The following is a 19,735-nucleotide window of genomic DNA, read 5'->3' on the forward strand; positions in this document are numbered from 1 at the left end:
AGAGAAGTGTTGAGGAAACATTAAGAGGAAACTATACCTATATAGATGAAGGTCATTGGACTTTCTAAAGTTTAGTACATAATCTTAAATATTTTAAGATTATTAAAAGGAGAGTTTGGTCAGTCGTTCTTCTTTTAAAAGAAAAACCTTAATACTTTTATGCAAACTGTGGCCCAGCTTGGTTGACATGTGCTAATCATAGACTCTCTAAGCATCACAGCTGTTAAGGAAAGTTAGATTTGGCAGGTGTTGGAGATTATGCAAATGGAGGGTTAGTAGACGTCATTTATAACCTGAATCTGAATGAATGAATAAAATGTGGGGTCCAGGTGTAAATTGGTGTGAAGCACCCCAATTATAGTCAGCATTTAGAATCCATCGGCTTAATTTAAACTGGGTTTTGGCAGTTTCCAGTGGCCAGTAGTGCTCTCCTTTTTCAGTTTGCAAGTAGTAACAGTTCAGGCAATCAATTTTTCTGTAGGTTAGCTCTGTCCTGTGACAAGATAGATATTGAAAATGGTTACAAAAGATCTCACTAGTGTACTAAATATTTCACAGATTTGGGTGTGTGTGTGTGCGTGTGTGACTGGGTCTCGCTCTGTCACCCAGGCTGGAGTGCAGTGGCGCTGTCTTGGCTCATTGCAACCTCTGCCTTCCAAGTTCAAGCGATTCTCCTGCCTCAGCCTCCCGAGTAGCTGGGATTGCAGGCGCTTGCCATTGCGCCCGGCTAATTTTTTGTGTTTTTAGTAGAGACGGGGTTTCACCATGCTGGCCAGGCTGGTCTTGAACTCCTGACCTCAGGTGATCCACCTGCCTCGGCCTCCCAAAGTGCTGGGATTACAGGCATGAGCCACCGTACCCAGCTATATTTCACAAATGTTTAATGTGTTGTGGTTTGACACAGATATAGACTGATGGTACAGGTTTTGATTTGTTTGGATTCTTGCCATCGTAAGATTTTCCTTAATCTCGACTCTAGTTCTTCAGATTATTAAAGAATCCCAGCAGCAGCATGGTTTACGGCATGGAGATTTTCAGAGGTACAGGTTGGTATCACATACAAGATGTTTGGAAATCATTGTGGGACTTGTTTTGCTTTTGTTAATATCCTGTTTACTCTGCTATATCAGAAAATATACTAGAAAGTCTAGAGCATTGTTTTTTCTGTTTGCTTTGTTTTTTTTTTTTTTTTCCAGTTGGAGTCTCACTCTGTCACCCAGGCTGGAGTGCAGTGGCGCGATCCTGGCTCACTGCAGCCCCTGCCTCCCAGGTTCAGGTGATTCTCCTGCTTCTGCCTCCTGAGTACCTGGGATTACAGGCATGTGCCACCATGCCTGGCTAATTTTTGTACTTTTAGTAGAGATGGGGTTTCGCCATGTTGGCCAGGCTGGTCTCAAACTCCTGACCTCAGGTGATCCACCCGCCTCAGCTTCCCAAAGTGTTGGAATTACAGGCGTTGAGCCACTGTGTCTGACCTATTTCTTTTTTTTTTTCTTTTTCTTTTAAATAATCTATACCCTGATAGCTTTGATTGAGATGCTGAAGTAGTATTTATTTTATTTATTTTTGATACGGAGTCTCACTCTGTCGCCCAGGCTGGAGTATAGTGGTGCGATCTCGGCTCACTGCAACCTCCGTCTCCCAGGTTCAAGTGATTCTTCTGCCTCAGCCTCCTGAGTAGCTGGGACTGCAGGCACATGCCACCACGCCCGGCTAATTTTTAGTAGAGACAGGGTTTCACCATGTTGGCCAGGCTGGTCTTGAACTCCTGACCTCAGGTGATCCACCTGCCTCGGCCTCCCAAAGTGCTCGGATTACAGGTGTGAGCCACTGCACCCAGCCCCTCATTCTTTCTAGGCCCCACCATCAGTCCACTGCAGCTAACAAGAGAATGATTGCCCATGTCCATTGAACTTGACCTTTGCCTTGTTTTCTTGGTTGCCATTTTCTCTGCATGATTCTCCTCAATTTTAATGTGGGTTTCTTGAACATGGGCACTGTGTCCTCCATCTCTTTGCGTTTCCTATAATACCAATCATATTGCCCTCCATGTTTTAGTTGTTCAGTAAATGTTTAGGGCCGGGCATGGTGGCTCATGCCTGTAATCCCAGCACTTTGGAAGGCTGAGGTGGGCGGATTGCTGGAGTCCAAGGACTTCGAGACCAGCCTGGGTGACATAGTGAAACCCTATCTCTACAAAAAGTACAAAAATTAGCCAAGTGTGATGGTACACCTCTGTGGTCCCATCTACCCAGGAGGCTGAGGTGGGAGGATTGACTGAGCCTGGCTTCAGTGAGCCAAGATCACACCACTGCACTCCAGCCTGGGTGACAGAGCGAGACTCTGTCTCAAAGAAAAGAAAAAAATGTTTGGAAGCTGATATGTGATAATTCTAGTAACCATAAGTATAATACCCCAAACCATTGACCCTTGACCTTGCCTTATTGCAGAATTTATTATTCAAAATACTCTCAGCTTGGCTGAGTGAGTTTTGTTTGTGGTTTCTTACAGGGGCTACTGTTCCCGTAGACAAAGACGTCTTCGAAAAACACTCAACTTCAAGATGGGGAACAGACACAAATTCACAGGGAAGAAAGTGACCGAAGAGCTTCTGACTGATAACAGGTATTGACTGCTCCATGCTAGTTGCAAATTACATCTTGCTAATACATTTATTGAACAATGACATGTGCTAGACTTCATGCCAAACCTTTTAATTATCTCTGGTGACTCTTTGCAGCTCTGTGGGATGGGCATTGTTTACTATTCCTGTGTTCTAAGGCAAGGAAACTGAGGCTTAAAGAGATTCATTAGCTTCTTCAAGAACTGTGTTGGTGCCGGATGCAGTGGCTCATGCCTATAATCCCAGCACGTTGGGAGGCCAAGGCAGGTGGATCACCTGAGGTCAGGAGTTCAAGACCAGCCTGGCCAACATGGCAAAACCCCATCTCTACTAAAAATATAAAAATTAGCCAGGTATGGTGGCAGGCGCCTGTAATCCCAGCTACTCAGGAGGCTGAGGCACAAGAATTACTTGAACCCAGGAGGCAGAGGTTGCAGTGAGCCAAGATCACACCATTGCACTTCAGTCTAGGCAACAAGAGTGACACTCCATCTCAAAAAAAAAAAAAAAAAAAAAAAAAGGAGGGGGTGGGATTCACTCTTTCAGCTTTGGAGCCCCCCTTCCTCTGTCTCTGTACAGGGAAGCTTCTTCCTTCTCCCTTCTTGCCTATTAAACTCTGCTTTTTAAAACCAAAAAAAAAAAAAAAGTTGGGATGGCAAATATTGAAGTCAGTGATTAGAATCTGATTGATTATTAGGTAAGGTTTCTAGAATATAAATTGCAATGTCTGAAACTAGATGCATATATCAGTATATCTTAATGAAATTGAGTGGTGTGTAATTTTTTTATTTTTTTATTTTTATTTTTTTGAGACGGAGTCTCACTGTGTTGCCCAGGTTGGAGTGCAGTGGCGTGAGCTCGTCTCACTGCAACCGCCGCCTCCTGGGTTCAAGCTTCTCCTGCCTCAGCCTCCCGAGTAGCTGGGATTACAGGCACGTGACACCACGCCCAGCTGAGTTTTGTATTTTTAGTAGAGTCAGGGTTTTACCATGTTGTCCAGGCTGGTCTTGAACTCTTGACCTCAGGTGATCCACCCGCCTCTGCCTCCCAAAGTGCTGGGATTACAGATGTGAGCTACTGTGCCTGGCTGGTGTGTAAATTATTATAGAAGAGTCCTGTATTTCAGTGCTGAATACACCAGTGCTTGGCATTTGCTGAATAATTTTTAGTCTGTCAAGCAACATGTAGTCAAGGCCTCCGGGTCTTCCTCACAGTTACGGGCCAAATTACGCTGCTGCTACCTTTTGTGTAAATGAAGTTTTATTGGAACCCAGCCATGCCCATTCACATAGGTATTGTTTAGAGCTGCATTTGTGCTACATCAGCAGAGTAGTTGTGACACACTAGATATAGAAGGAGAGGAGGCATGGTCCTTGAACCTCATTGACTTTCATCTTATTGAAAAATGTTGGTCAGTGCAAACCAGGGAATGCTACAGTAAAAGTGCCACGTTGTATATCATTTACTGTTCAGCATTCTGAAGCCTTGGAAAGGAGACTTGAGCTTGAAGGCTTTTGACAGGGAAGTCAGTAAGCCCACGTGGAGGAGGCTTGACCTTGAAGGATTTGCGAGAGTGAAGAACATTCTGTGTTGGGGGAAGCAGCATGCCCTGGTATCCGTGCATGCAGTCTAGGAACTGTAAAGCTCTGGACACTTGTTAGCTGCTACTCAGGCAGTGAAAAGGCCGTGAGCTAGGTGTGTACAGTCAGAAAGCTAGAGCCTGGAGACCATAATAGGATGCAGCAGGATGTAGTGATTAAATCTCATGAGAACCAGTTGGGAGAAATCTGGACTCTCCCTTTTTTTTTTTTTTTTTTTGAGACAGGGTCTCACTGTCACCAAGGCTGCAGTAAGCTATGATCCCACTGCTACACTCCAGCCTGGGTGACAGTGAGACCCTGTCTCAAAAAAAAAAAAAAAAAATTTTTTTTTTTTTTTTTTGAGACAGGGTCTCACTGTCACCCAGGCTGGAGTGTAGCAGTGGGATCATAGCTTACTGCAGCCTTGAACTCCTCCTGTCTCACCCTCCTGAGTAGCTGGGACTATACACGTGTACCACCATGCCCAGCTAAGTTTTTTTTTCTTTTGTAAAGATGGGATCTCGCTGTGCTGACCAGGCTGGTTTCAAACTCCTGGCCTCAAGTGATCCTCCCACCTCGGCCTCCCAGTGTACTGGGATTACAGACATGAGCCACTACACCGAGCCTGGACTATCTTAAGATAGCAAGATCCTTTGCTCTGAAGAGACAAGGTTAGGCTGAAGTTTAAGACAGATTGATCAAGGCAGTAAAGAAAGATTCACCTGTATAATAATAAAGTAGTTGACGAACTTACTGAGCACTTAGTAAGTGCCAGGTTCTGGTCTAAATGTGTTATTTGTATTACTACACGGGAGAGTGGTGTGCAGAAAGGTTAGTACTTTGCCCACAGTCACACAGCTAGTAAGCGGTGGCGCTGGGAATCTATCCCGGGCTCTGGAGCCCTTGTTCATCACCACTTTAATATACTGCCTCTTTTTTTTTTTTTTTTTTTGAGATAGTGTCTTGCCCTGTTGCCCAAACGAGAGTATAGTGGCGTGATCTCAGCTCACTGCAACCTCTGCCTCCTGGATTCAAGAGATACTCCTGCCTCAGCCTCCCAAATAGCTAGGATTACAGGCGCATACCAACACACCCAGCTAATTTTTGTATTTTTAGTAGAGATGGGGTTTCACCATGTTGGCCAGGCTGATCTCAAACTCCCGACCTCAGGTGATATGCCTGGCTCGGCCTCCCAAAGTGCTGGGATTATAGGTGTGAACCACCGCACTCAGCCAATATACTGCCTCTTAAGGACTTTTCTAACTGGATTGAGATGAAGGAGGTGTTGATTCAAAGATGAGGCCAGATCGTGGGCCTAGACTGTGTCTGTCTGACAGCCTTCGGGAGGGGTAGGTCACGATTCTGGATTTACCGAGTTTGAGGTGGTAGAGGCGTTTCAGTGAGATGTGTCTAGTAGATGATGAGAAACCTGAGATTGAGCCCAGGTTGGGATAGAGATACTGGTTTAGAGTCATGGCTGAGAATATCAGAAGAGTTGTTTTGAGAGTGGCAAAAGAGGGAGAGTATAAAGAAAAGCCGAGAAGCCGAAGATTACGCCTCAGAGAATATCTGGGTCTGTTGATGGCCTTTATTGTCTCCCCACTTCTGTCTCTGGTCTAGATACTTGCTTCTGGTTCTGATGGATGCTGAAAGAGCCTGGAGCTATGCCATGCAGCTGAAACAGGAAGCCAACACTGAACCCCGAAAACGGTTTCACTTGTTATCTCGCCTACGCAAAGCCGTGAAGCATGCAGAGGAATTGGAACGCTTGTGTGAGAGCAATCGCGTGGATGCCAAGACCAAATTAGAGGCTCAGGTTAGTGCCTTAACGTTCAGCTTGTTTATTATGGAGATTAAAGACATTTTAAAAACCTACAGTTAAACGGAACAGAGTTTCTTAGTGTTAGAAAGTGATAGGAGAGGAAAAAAACTTTCTGAACTTGCTTTTAAGAGGAGAAGTTAGCATGTTTTGTTTATCAGCTCTTGATTGTTTTATCCTTTTTTTAAAATTGGGCAACACTTCATTCCATAAAATAGTATTCCCAAGCTCTTGGTTTTTTATAACTAGCTGTAACTTTTTTTTTTTTTTTGAGACAGAGTCTTGCTTTGTCGCCCAGGCTGGAGTGCAGTGGTGCGATCTCAGCTCACTGCAACGTCCGCCTCTCAGGTTCAAGCAATTCTCCTGCCTCAGCCTCCCGAGTAGCTGGGATTACAGGCACGTGCCACCACACCTGGCTAATTTTTTTTTATTTTTAGTAGAGACAGGGTTTCACTGTGTTGGCCAGGCTGGTCTCCAGCTCCTGACCTCGTGATCTGCCCACCTGCCTTGGCCTCCCAAAGTGCCGGGATTGCAAGCATGAGCCACTGCACGTGGCCAACTAGCTGTAACTTTTTAAGAAAGGTCATGTTTTGATACATAGATGAAAGCTTACAATCTTGTACCTGGAAAGTTCACAAAGTAAGAACTTTTTTTGGAAGTGAGTTTTTTAAAAAAGAGATGGTAGATATTGCAAGGTTTTATTCAACTTCCGATGCTTATGTTATAGCTCAGAAAATGGTTGTTAAGTAAAATGAAGAAAACAAATTTCCTTCTTTTGAAGTTCTTTCCTGGGAAGTGAATGAATCATAACAAATTGCCTATATATCACATTTTATTGGTTAAATACGTATTTCTCTTTAAAAATCAACCTGTGATTAATATATCCGTATTCTTAGGCCGGGCGCGGTGGCTCACGCCTGTAATCCCAGCACTTTGGGAGGCCGAGGTGGGCAGATCACGAGGTCAGGAGATCGAGACCATCCTAGCTAACACGGTGAAACCCCGTCTTTACTAAAAATACAAAAAATTAGCTGGGCGTGGTGGCGAGCGCCTGTAGTCCCAGCTACTCAGGAGGCTGAGGCAGGAGAATGGTGTGAACCCAGGAGGCGGAGCTTGCAGTGAGCTGAGATTGTGCCACTGCACTGCAGCCTGGGGGACAGAGCAAGACTCCATCTCAAAAAAAAATCTCTCTCTCTCTCTCTCTCTCTCTCTCTGTCTCTCTCTCTCCATATTCTTTGTTTGGGTTTTTTGTTTTTTAGAAAGAGAGTCTCACTCTGTCCCAAGCTGGAGTGCACAGTCATGGCTCGCTGCAGCCATGAACTCCTGGGCTCATGCAGTCCTCCTGCCATGGCCTCCTGGGTAGTTGGGACTAGAGGTGCACACCACTACATCTGGCTAATTTTTTTTTTTTTTTTTTTTTTTTTCTGAGACAGAGTCTCACTCTGTCGCCCAGGTTGGGATGCAATGGTGCAATCTCAGCCCGTTGCAACCTCTGCCTCCCAGGGTCAAGCGATTCTCCTGCCTCAGCCTCCCGAGTAGCTGGGATTACAGGTGCCTGCCGCCATGTCCAGCTAATTTTTTTGTACTTTTAGTAGAGACAGGTTTTCACTATGTTGGCCAGGTTGGTCCCCAACTCCTGACCTCAGGTGATCCATTCACCTCGGCCTCCCAAAGTGTTGGGATTATAGGCATGAGCCACTGCACCTGGCCACACCCGGGTAATTTTTTTTAAATTTTTGGTAGAGATGAGGTCTTGCTGTGTTGCCCAGGCTGATCTTGAACTCTTGAGCTCAAGCAACCCTCCTGCCTCGGCCTCCCAAATTGCTAGGATTACAGGTGTGAGCCCCCACACCCAGCCCATATCCATGTTCTTTTTTTTCTTCTTTTTTAAAATTTATTTTTATTTTTAAAGTTTTTCGTAGAGGCAGGGTCTTGCTATATTGCCCTGGCTTGTCTTGAACTGTGGGTTCAAGTGATCCTCCCACCTCGGCCTCCCAAAGTGCTGGGATTACAGGTGTGAGCCACTGCACCTGGCCCATACCCATATTCTTGATATCGAAGTTAGAAGCCAATAAAGGAAGATTGAGTGGGAGCACTGGTTTGCTGTTGAAGCAGTTCCTCCTCTTCCATCTCCTCACAGGCTTACACAGCTTACCTCTCAGGAATGCTACGTTTTGAACATCAAGAATGGAAAGCTGCCATTGAGGCTTTTAACAAATGCAAGTAAGTCCTATAGTCCAAAGGCTGTGGCCAGTTTTAATTATAGATAGTCAAATTTAAGCTGCAGATCAGATAGTGGATTGTTTCTGTGAAAGTGAGGGTGACTTTTCTTTCATATAGAAATGTTGATGACTCTCTTTCACCCTTAGAACATACCAGTTGTGGTAGTTGGTAGGAGAGCTTCAAAAGGCCATAATTTGTTTTTAGTCACTGTGTTCCCCATGAGTTTTTCTTATATACAGCTGATGTAAAACCTGGCTTTTCTTTTCTCGCAGAACTATATATGAGAAGCTAGCCAGTGCTTTCACAGAGGAGCAGGCTGTGCTGTATAACCAACGTGTGGAAGAGATTTCACCCAACATCCGCTATTGTGCATATAATATTGGTGAGAGCAGGGATCAAGGCGTTATACTCAACTTGAACACTGACAGATGGCCTACTGGGAGCTCATTTCAGAGAGCCTAGAGAGTTGATGTAACTTTCTTCTTCCCTTGCCTCCATCATTGCCCTGAGTTTTGGTTGATGGCAAAAGCAGAACTGTTGAAGCCAGCCCTGCCCAAAATTATAGAAGACGGTTCTGCTTCTGTGTCTGTCCTGCTGTGCTGTGTATCCCCGAAGAGCAGTCTTGAGTCTCCGGCTGAGTTCATTTTTTACTGTTTTAGAGCAGTTTTAGGTTCACAGCAAAACTGAGAGGAAGATACAGAGATCCATGTAACCACACCTCCCCACATCCATAGCCTCTCCCATTAGCATCTTCCCCCACCAGAGGGGTGCATTTGTTACAATTGATGACCCTTTATAGACACACCATAATCTCCTAAAGTCCATAGTTTACATCAGGGTTCACGCTTGATATTGCACATTCTATGGGTTTGGACAAATGTTTCATGACGTGTATTTACCGTTATATACCATATGGAGTATTTTCTTTTTTTTTTTATTATACTTTTAGGGTACATGTGTACAATATACAGGTTTGTTGTGCCATGTTGGTGTGCTGCACCCATTAACTCGTCATTTAGCATTAGGTATATCTCCTAATGCTGTCCCTCCCCCCTCCCCCTACCCCACAACAGTCCCCGGAGTGTGATGTTCCCCTTCCTGTGTCCATGTGTTCTCATTGTTCAATTCCCACCTATGAGTAGAACATGCGGTGTTTGGTTTTTTGTCCTTGCGATAGTTTACTGAGAATGATGGTTTCCAGTTTCAGCCATGTCCCTACAAAGGACATGAACTCATCATTTTTTATGGCTGCATAGTATTCCATGGTGTATATGTGCCACATTTGCTTAATCCAGTCTATCGTTGGACATTTGGGTTGGTTCCAAGTCTTTGCTATTGTGAATAGTGCCGCAGTAAACATACGTGTGCATGTGTCTTTATAGCAGCATGATTTATAGTCCTTTGGGTGTATACCCAGTAATGGGATGGCTGGGTCAAATGGTATTTCTAGTTCCAGATCCTTGAGGAATCGCCACACTGACTTCCACAATGGTTGAACTAGTTTACAGTCCCACCAACAGTGTAAAAGTGTTCCCATTTCTCCACATCCTCTCCAGCACCTGTTGTTTCCTGACTTTTTAATGATCGCCATTCTAACTGGTGTGAGATGGTATCTCATTGTGGTTTTGATTTGCATTTCTCTGATGGCCAGTGATGATGAGCATTTTTTCATGTGTTTTCTGGCTGCATAAATGTCTTCTTTTGAGAAGTCTCTGTTCATATCCTTTGCCCACTTTTTGATGGGGTTGTTTTTTTCTTGTAAATTTGTTTGAGTTCATTGTAGATTCTGGATATTAGCCCTTTGTCAGATGAGTAGGTTGCGAAAATTTTCTCCCATTTTGTAGGTTGCCTGTTCACTCTGATGGTAGTTTCTTTTGTTGTGCAGAAGGTCTTTAGTTTAATTAGATCCCAATTGTCAATTTTGGCTTTTGTTGCCATTGCTTTTGGTGTTTTAGACATGAAGTCCTTGCCCATGCCTATGTCCTGAATGGTATTGCCTAGGTTTTCTTCTAGGGTTTTTATGGTTTTAGGTCTAACATGTAAGTCTTTAATCCATCTTGAACTAATTTTTGTATAAGGTGTAAGGAAGGGATACAGTTTCAGCTTTCTACATACGGCTAGCCAGTTTTCCTAGCACCATTTATTAAATAGGGAATCCTTTTCCCATTGCTTGTTTTTGTCAGGTTTGTCAAAGGTCAGATAGTTGTAGATACGCGGCATTATTTCTGAGGGCTCTGTTCTGTTCCATTGATCTATGTCTCTGTTTTGGTACCAGTACCATGCTGTTTTGGTTACTGTAGCCTTGTAGTATAGTTTGAAGTCAGGTAGCGTGATGCCTACAGCTTTGTTCTTTTGGCTTAGGATTGACTTTTCATATGGAGTATTTTCATTGCCCCAGTCAATTTCATTCTTTATAAAAGACTTGTCTTCAGAGAACAGATCATACTGCAGATTCATTGAAGTAGCATGTGGAGGGGGAAGAGCTCTTTAAGTCTGAGTTGAATCTAGTGATTCTCAAGAAAACAGACCAGACCCTTGAAGATTTTCCTGTCTTTCTCTCTTAGGGGACCAATCAGCCATCAATGAACTCATGCAGATGAGATTGAGGTCTGGGGGCACTGAGGGTCTCTTGGCTGAAAAATTGGAGGTAATCTAGTATGTACATTTTTGTGAAAAGTCTTTGGACAAAGTCCAGAAGGAGTAATTCATAATCCCCTAGGGATATTTGATATTAATATATGGATATTTAGATCTGTATTAACAAATATCTACATTTGCTAAAAGTTTGAACAAAAAACTTTTTTTCTTTTTTTTTTTTTTTTTGAGATGGAGTCTCGCGTCTCGCTCTGTTGCCCAGGCTAGAGTGCGGTGGCATGATCTCAGCTCACTGCAAGCTCCACCTCCCAGGTTCACGCCATTCTCCTGCCTCAGCCTCCCGAGTAGCTGGGACTACAGGCGCCTGCCACCACGCCTGGCTAATTTTTTTGTATTTGTAGTAGAGATGGGGTTTCACCGTGTTAGCCAGGATGGTCTCGATCTCCTGACCTCGTGATCCGCCCGCCTCGGCCTCCCAAAGTGCTGGGATTACAGGCGTGAGCCACCGCGCCTGGCCCAAAAAACTTTTTTCAATTAGCACTTAAAGTATTATTATTATTATTATTTTTGAGACAGTCTTACTCTGTTGCTCAGGCTAAAGTGCAGTGGTGTGATCTTAGCTCACTGCAAGTGATCTGCCCGCCTCGGCCTCTCAAAGTTCGAGGGTTACAGGCATGAGCCACTGTTCCCGGCCAAGTATTCAATTGTTTAACCTCATTACATTTATTTTCTAAGCAAGTAATATAGAAAAAGCAAGAAATACAAAAGATTGGGGAAAAATATAAACCATATAGTTGCCATATTTATTTATTTATTTAGAGACGGAGTCTTGCTCTGTCACCAGGCTGGAGTGCAATGGTGCAATCTCGGCTCACTGCAACCTCCACCTCCCAGGTTCAAGCGATTCCCCTGCCTCAGCCTCCCAAGTAGCTGGGATTACAGGCGCCCGCCACCACGCCCAGCTAATTTTTGTATTTTAGTAGAGACGGGGTTTCACCATGTTGGCCAGGATAGTCTCAATCTCCTAACCTCGTGATCCACCTGCCTCTGCCTCCCAGAGTGTTGTGATTATAGGTGTGAGCCACCGCACCCGGCTTACTTATTATTATTTTTTTGAACAGCGTCTCTGTTGCCCAGGCCAGAGTGCAGTAGCTTGATCTTGACTCACTGCTGCCTTGACCTCCTGCTCTCAAGTGATCCTCCTGCCTCAGCCTCCTGAGTAGCTGGAACTACAGGTGAAGGTTACCACTCCTAGCTAACTTTTTGTTTTTTGGTAGAAACAGAGTCTCGCTGTGTTTCCCAGGCTGGTCTTATTCTCGAACTCCTGCGCTCAAGCAATCTGTTTGCCTTAGCCTCCCAAAGTGCTGGGATCACAGGGGATCACAGGCATGATCCACCTTACCCAGCCATACACCATCATCTTTTGATGGCCGCATGGTACTCCATTGCATAGAAGTCTGTTTTATTTAACCATTCATTGTTCATTAAGTGGTAAATAGTATTACCATGAATATCCACGTCCTCAGATTTTGCACCCATTCTTGATTATTTCCTTAGGATAAATTCCTAAAACTGGAATTAAATGGTTTGAAAACTTGATACACACTGACGAATGTCTTTAAGTTTCTACTGATTTGCATTTCTGCTTGTAGTGTATACAGATATGCTTTTCTCCTTACATCCTCACCAAAACTTAGTGTTACTCTTTTTAACGTTCCGTTATGTCCTTTTAATATTTGAATTTCTATAACTAAAATATATGATGCCAGGGAGAAATTGAAAACAAATAGAAATTGGTGGCCAGTGGGGTGTTTCACACCTGTAGTCCTGGCACTGTGGGAGGCTGAGGTGAAAGGATAACTTGAGCCCAGAAGTTCAAGACCAGCCGGGGCAGCACAGTGAGACCCCACCTCTACAAAAAAAAAAAAAAAAATTTCAGAGGCCGGGCACGGTGGCTCATGCCTGTAATCCCAGCATTTTGAGAGGCCAAGGTGAATGGATCACCTGAGGTCAGGAGTTCGAGACTAGCCTGACCAACATGGAGAAACCCCGTCTCTACTAAAAATATAAAATTAGCTGGATGTGGTGGTGCATGCCTGTAATCCCAGCTTCTTGGGAGGCAGAGGTTGCAGTAAGCCGAGATCATGCCATTGCATTCCAGCCTGGGCAACAAGAGCGAAACTCTGTCTCAAAAAAAAAAAAAATTTTTTTTTTTTTCTTAAATTAGCCAGGCACGGTGACACATACCTGTAGTCCTAACTAATCGGGAGGCTGAGGCAAAAGGATCACTTGAGCCCAGGAGTTGGAGGTTGCAGTAAGCTGTCATTGGGCCACTGCACTCCAGCCTGGGCAACAGAGCAAGACCCTGTCTATTAAAACATTTAAAGAGACCGGGCACAGTGGCTCATACTTGTAATCCCAGCACTTTGGGAGGCCGAGGCAGGTGGATCACTTGAGGCCAGGAGTTTGAGACCAGTCTGGCCAACGTGGCGAAACCCCGTTTCTACTAAAAATACAAAAATTAGTTGGGCGTGGTGGCATGTGCCTGTAGTTCTAGCTTCTCAGGAGGCTAAGGCACGAGAATTCCTTGAACCTGGGAAGCAGAGGTTGCAGTGAGCCTAGATAGCGCCACTGCACTCCAACCTGGGTGACAGAGCAAGACTGTCTCAAAAAAAAATGAAAGAAATTGGTGTGTACTCTACTTTCTATGGGGTATAATATGTTGGTTATACAAAGAGACAAATGATAGATTCCACTTATTTTCACCTCCATCACTCATATCCCCAGTTAAAGCTTTAACTTTTCTAAACTACTTTTCAGGCTTTGATCACTCAGACTCGAGCCAAACAGGCAGCTACCATGAGTGAAGTGGAGTGGAGAGGGAGAACGGTTCCAGTGAAGATTGACAAAGTGCGCATTTTCTTATTGGGACTGGCTGATAACGAAGCAGCTATTGTCCAGGTGAGGAGGAAGAACTTACTGTGCTGTCTTCTGTACGTGTCTGAAGGTTGTCCTGTGTGTTGAAGATGTAGTGGCTCGTTGGCATTCAGTTCTCACAAAACAAACTTTTATTGCTGTTTTGGATTTGGTAAGTACGGAGATGTGCCTTATTGAATAAAATTATTTTGAAAACTGAGTTTATAGAGGAATTCTTAATGTTGAGAGGGTAAAGAAATTGACAGCAACAGTCATCAACGTAAAAACGGGAGGCATTAGAGGCTGGCTTAAAGTAAGGGGTCACATTTGGCCCAGCAGGTGGTGCAGCAGCTTAACTATGATGTCTCTAAAGTCTCTCTGACATGTTGTCGTAACCTCCTAGCCCTAAAGGGTTCACCTCTTAGTCCTGGGGCTTTGCAGGATAGCCTGGTTAAACCAGAATGTCTTGTTTTGTGTGCGGTGTACATGTAATATTCACGCAAAGCTGTATCACTTGATACTGCCTACTGACATAGTTACCTGTTTGTGGGTGCAAACAAGCAAATGCATCCTAAAAGATAAGACATCCTGGTGACCTTTGTATGACTTAGACAGTGATGGGGGCACTTTTTAGAGCTTCTTTTCCACGAGTTAAAGGACATCTTTAAAAAAACCGGCTGCTGACAGTCTACTGCCTCATCAGGGAACAGTGGCATTTCCAAAGACCTCACAGTTATCTTTTGCACCCTGAATAATTTGTGTATGGGTTGGGGGGGGTGGTGTTTTGTTAATATATTGAGGAATTGGCTTAAGCATCTAAAGTTTTCAGCAACTTGCTCCAGAATGGCTACTATGGGTTGGAGGCGGCTTTCAACAGCTGAAGAGTTGGTGTGTGTCCTTGCCTGTGTTTCGTATTGCCTGTCTCATATCCCTTTTATTTGCTTAAAGGACAGAAGACTAGAACAGTACTAGAAAGTTAATTTTTCCTTAAACTGAAAGGCTAAGGAACTTTTTTTGAGACCGTTCTATTGGCACTGTTGTATGGTGCTACCTCCACCGGACAAGGGCTCTGGTAGCAACTATTTAGATTATGTGATTCGGTTAGTGCTTTGGTTTTAAAGTGATCAATGCTGGAAGAAAGAAACTACTTCAGTCTTCAGTTCAGTGCCAGACAGCAGAGACAGTGGGGCAGGAATTCTGACTTGAAGAGGAGTTGGGGGAGAGAGATCCATAGGGGCAAGTTAAATGAGGGCTCTTTCAGAGTGGGGCTACAGACACGTACCAAATAAAGAACAGGAAAAGCTAGCATTTATTAAGTAATTTTGAAAAGTTACTGCTGGCACGGTGGCTCATGGCTATAATCCTAGTGCTTTGAGAGGCAGAGGCAGGCAGATCACTTGAGCTCAGGAGTTGCAGACCAGCCTGGGCATCATGGTGAAACCCCATCTCTACAAAAAAAAATACCAAATATTTAGCTGGGCATGGTGGTGTGCACCTGTAGTCCCAGCTACTCAGAGGCTGAGGCAAGAGGATCACTTGAGCCTGGGAGCTTGAGGCTGCAGTGAGCTGAAATCACACCACTATGCTGCAGCCTGGGTAACTGTGCAACTCTGACTCCAAAAAAACAAAAAAGAAAAAAAAAGTTAATAACTTAAAGTTTAAATACACATTTTTTTTTTTTTTTTTTTTTAAGACGGAGTCTCGCTCTGTCACCCAGGCTGGAGTGCAGTGGCGCAATCTCTGCTCACTGCAAGCTCCACCTCCCGGGTTTATGCCATTCTCCTGCCTCAGCCTCCAGAGTAGGTGGGACTACAAGCACCCACCACCACACCCGGCTAATTTTTTTATTTTTAGTAGAGACGGGGTTTCACCGTGTTAGCCAGGATGGTCTCAAACTCCTGACCTCGTGATCCACCCACGTCAGCCTCCCAAAGTGCTGGAATTACAGGCATCAGCCACTGCACCAGGCCCACATGATGTTTTAAGAAGATCAGCCTGGAAAGGGTGGGAGGGAATGAGAGATAAAAGACTACACATTAGGCCGGGCGCGGTGGCTCACGCTTGTAATCCCAGCACTTTGGGAGGCTGAGGCGGGCAGATCACGAGGTCAGGAGATCGAGACCACGGTGAAACCCCGTCTCTACTAAAAATACAAAAAATTAGCCGGGCGTGGTGGCTGGCGCCTGTAGTCCCAGCTACTCGGAGAGGCTGAGGTAGGAGAATGGCGTGAACCCAGGAGGTGGAGCTAGCAGTGAGCCGAGATCGCGCCACTGCACTCCAGCCTGGGCGACAGAGCAAGACTCCATCTCAAAAAAAAAAAAAAAAAGACTACACATTGGGTACAGTGTACACTGCTTGGGTGACAGGTGCACCAGAGTGTCAGAAATCACCATAGAACTTCTCCATGTAACCAGAAACCACCTGTTCCCCCAAAACTATTGAAATTTAATTTAATTTAATTTTTAAAAGATCAGCCTAGGCCAGGTGCGGTGGCTCACGCCTGTAATTCCATCACTTTGGGAGGCCAAGGCTGGCGGATCACCTGAGATCAGGAGTTTGAAACGAGACCAGCCTGGCCAACATGGTGAAACCCCATCTCTGCTAAAAGTACAAAAAAGAAAATTAGCCGGGCATGGTGGTAGACGTCTGTAATCCCAGCTACTCGGGAGTCTGAGGCAGGAGAAGCACTTAAACCTGGGAGGCGGAGGTTGCAGTGAGCCAAGATCGCACCATTGCACTCCAGCCTGGGGGATAAGAGCGAGACTTCGTCTCAAAAAAAAAAAAAAAAAAAAGAAAAGGTCAGCCTATTGTCTCACTTCCCGTATACCTTCATTGATGTGAGGTCATACTGAGAGGAAAGCACTGTTTCCTTTTAATGTTTTTATATTCATGAGAGTTCTTATGTTTTTTTTTCCCATGTTGGAATTATACTAACATACAGTTTTGTATCCTGTTTTTATTAACGTGCTGTGCGATCTCAGCTCACTGCAACCTCCGTGTCCTGGGTTCAACCGATTCTCCTGCCTCAGCCCCCCAAGTAGCTGGGATTACAGGCGCATACCACCATGCCCAACTAATTTTTTGTATTTTTAGTAGGTCTCGAACTCCTGACCTCAGGCAATCCACCCACCTCGGCCTCCCAAAGTGCTGGGATTACAGGCATGAGCCACAGCGCCCGGCTCAGGCTCGGTGATTCTTATCCTCAAGTTATGGTTAATATTTTAATATTTGAGTGGAAGAGAGACCATTTATCTTTTTCTTCAAAAATATATGTATATATGTATATTTATATATATTTATGTATATTCTCAAGTGAGATTTGTTTCCTTCTTTACCAGATTTCCCTGTGTTTTTTTCCTAAACCTCACTGGGCTGGGTAAGGTTTGATTCTTGTCCCCATAGTAGGGGTGTGGTTGGGAATGTGGTCAGACTTGCCTTTTGTGTCTCTTAGTCATACCACCACCTTCCAGCAATTTCCATAGACAAGTGAAAACAATCTGAGAATGTGCTTTTTAAAGCGGGAGGTCTGTACCTCAGGACACACTGCAGCTCAGTTTCCTCCACACCAGTCAGTTTTGAAACTGAGCCTGACGAGAGAACCTGAGACTGCAGAAAAGCCCATCCTGAAGGTTTCAAGTTTTGTAAAAGCTGACCTAGGATTGATTGATTCATTTGGACTAATCAGTAACATATTGCTTCTGGGCTTAAGATTTCTCACCTGTCATAGGCACACCTGGGAAAAGGTCTAGTCAGACCACGAATTTTTGCAGGGAGTTTGCCACTTATGTTTAAGAGCACGTTCTGGTTAGTCCAGTGGCTGGCGGAGAAGGTCGGCATACAGGTGGCCAGGAATCCTGCCTTTGCGTGTTGAGAGGAGTTTCTTATTCCACCGTCCTTTCAGGAATCATCTTAGCCTGGAATATAGATTTATAGAATAAAAGTGTAAATAGCAAAATATATTGAAGGCTTCCTGTTTGGAGACATTTTGCCCTGTCCAGGGAGAATCATGAGAGCTTCTCCTTCAGAGATGAGTGGTCTGAGTCATTGCCGTGTGGGCGTTGTAAGAAAAACACAACTGACTTAAGTCCTGCCCTTCAAATCGACTTTTTCCTTCATTGCTTTTTAAGATGTTTGTAAAATTCCCAGTGGGAACTTAGAGCTTCGTGGGAGCAGTGGGGAGGTTTGCTGGTTTCAGCACCTTGATGCCGAGGCTTAGTTAAAGGGAGCAGAGGTGATACGTGGCAGTCAAGAGGTTTTAAACTTGAACTGTACCCTACCGACAGGAAAAGAGGCAAATCCTGTGTAGCTGGTAAGACGAAGTTCGCTCTTTTCTTGAATGCTTGTTGCTCCAACCACTTAACCCCACTTGTCTGAGAAGGGTGTTGGTGGCATGTTTGTTGGATTGCATGGAATTAAAACGGGCGCTGTAGCTCTTCCTTTCTGCTGAGAATGTGGCTGTGGTATATGTGTGTTTCTTTTCTTTCTTTTTTTTTTTTTTTTGAGACAGGGTCTCACTCTGTCACCCAGGCCAGAGTGCAGTGGCACAATCTCAACTCACCGCAACCTCCACCTCCTGGGCTCAGTTGGTCCTCCCACCTTTGCCTCCCGGAATAGCTGGGACCACAGGCATGCACCACCACACCTGGCTAATTTTTTTGCATTTTTTGTAGACATGGGTTTTTTTTTTTTTTTTGGAGATGGAGTTTCGCTCTTGTTGCCCAGGCTGGAGTGCAATGGCGCGATCTCGGCTCACCGCAACCTCCGCCTCCCAGGTTCAAGCAATTCTCCTACCTCAGCCTCCCGAATAGCTGGGATTACAGGCATGCACCACCACGCCTGGCTAATTTTGTATTTTTAGTAGAGACGGAGTTTCTCCAAGTTGAGGCTGGTCTCGAACTCTTGACCTCAGGTGATCCGCCCACCTCGGCCTCCCAAAGTACTGAGATTACAGGCGTGAGCCACCGCGCCCGGCCAGACATGGGGTTTTGTCATGTTGCCCAGGCTGGTCTCAAACTCCCGGACTCAAATGATCAGCCCACCTCTGCCTCCCAAAGTACTGGGATTACAGGCGTGAGCCATTGCATCTGACGCCATGTGTGTTTCTTAAGTAGTGGTGCCAAGTCCATTCACATGTCTTTTTTTTTTTTTTTTTTTTTAGTTCTGGGATACATGCAGGTTTGTTATATAGGTATACATGTGCCATGGTGGTTTGCTGCACCTGTCAACCCATCATCTAGGGTTTTTTTTTTTTTTTTTGAGATGGAGTCCTGCTCTGTCGCCCAGGCAGGAGTGCAGTGGCGCGATCTCGGCTCACTGAAAGCTCCACCTCCCGGATTCACGCCATTCTCCTGCCTCAGCCTCCCTAATAGCTGGGACTACAGGTGCCCGCCACCATGCCCAGCTAATTTTTTGTGTTTTTAGTAGAGACGGGGTTTCATTGTGTTAGCCAGGATGGTCTCGATCTCCTGACCTCGTGATCCTCCCGCCTCTGCCTCTGAAAGTGCTGCAATTACAGGCATGAGCCACTGCGCCCGGCCCATCATCTAGGTTTTATGCCCTGCATGCATTAGGTATTTGTTCTAATACTCTCCCTCCCCTTGCCTCCCACCCCCTGCCATTCACATGTCTTACTCGAGTTTTTAAGCACTCTAGATTTACATATCTTATTCCAATCGCTGAGTATTATGTGGCGGCACCATTCCACAGATTTGTACTTTGAAAAATTAGGCCAGTAAGGTTGATGAAGTGATTCTAAAGAATCTTGCCAACTTGGGGTTGGCCAACGATATTCTATAAAGCGTGTGTTCCAGTGCTGCACTGTCCAGTGCAGTAGCCACTCAACACATGTGGTTATTGAAATTTAAATTAATAAAACTTCCAGCCAGGCGCTGTGGCTTGTGCCTGTAACCCCAGCACTTTGGGAGGCCAAGGCAGGTGGATCACCTGAGGTCAGGAATTCGAGACCAGCCTGGCCAACAT

General features: G+C 44.9%; 1 protein-coding gene across 2 annotated transcripts in view; it reads left to right on the plus strand.

Moving 5' to 3' along the window:
• Positions 1–19,735, plus strand: part of SRP68 (signal recognition particle 68) — a 38,604-nt gene that overhangs the window by 1,415 nt on the left and 17,454 nt on the right. Inside the window, exons 2-8 of one of the 2 annotated variants that reach the window (XM_032177796.2) lie at positions 980–1,046; positions 2,512–2,625; positions 5,824–6,019; positions 8,163–8,245; positions 8,518–8,627; positions 10,810–10,892; positions 13,661–13,801. In XM_032177796.2, the coding sequence (XP_032033687.1) occupies positions 980–1,046; positions 2,512–2,625; positions 5,824–6,019; positions 8,163–8,245; positions 8,518–8,627; positions 10,810–10,892; positions 13,661–13,801 (794 nt within the window). The remainder of the gene's footprint in view (positions 1–979; positions 1,047–2,511; positions 2,626–5,823; positions 6,020–8,162; positions 8,246–8,517; positions 8,628–10,809; positions 10,893–13,660; positions 13,802–19,735) is intronic. The other variant, XM_032177797.2, reaches the window with a different exon arrangement.

The sequence above is a fragment of the Hylobates moloch genome, unplaced genomic scaffold (genome assembly GCF_009828535.3).
Source record: "Hylobates moloch isolate HMO894 unplaced genomic scaffold, HMol_V3 SCAFFOLD_15, whole genome shotgun sequence".
NCBI lineage: Eukaryota > Metazoa > Chordata > Mammalia > Primates > Hylobatidae > Hylobates > Hylobates moloch.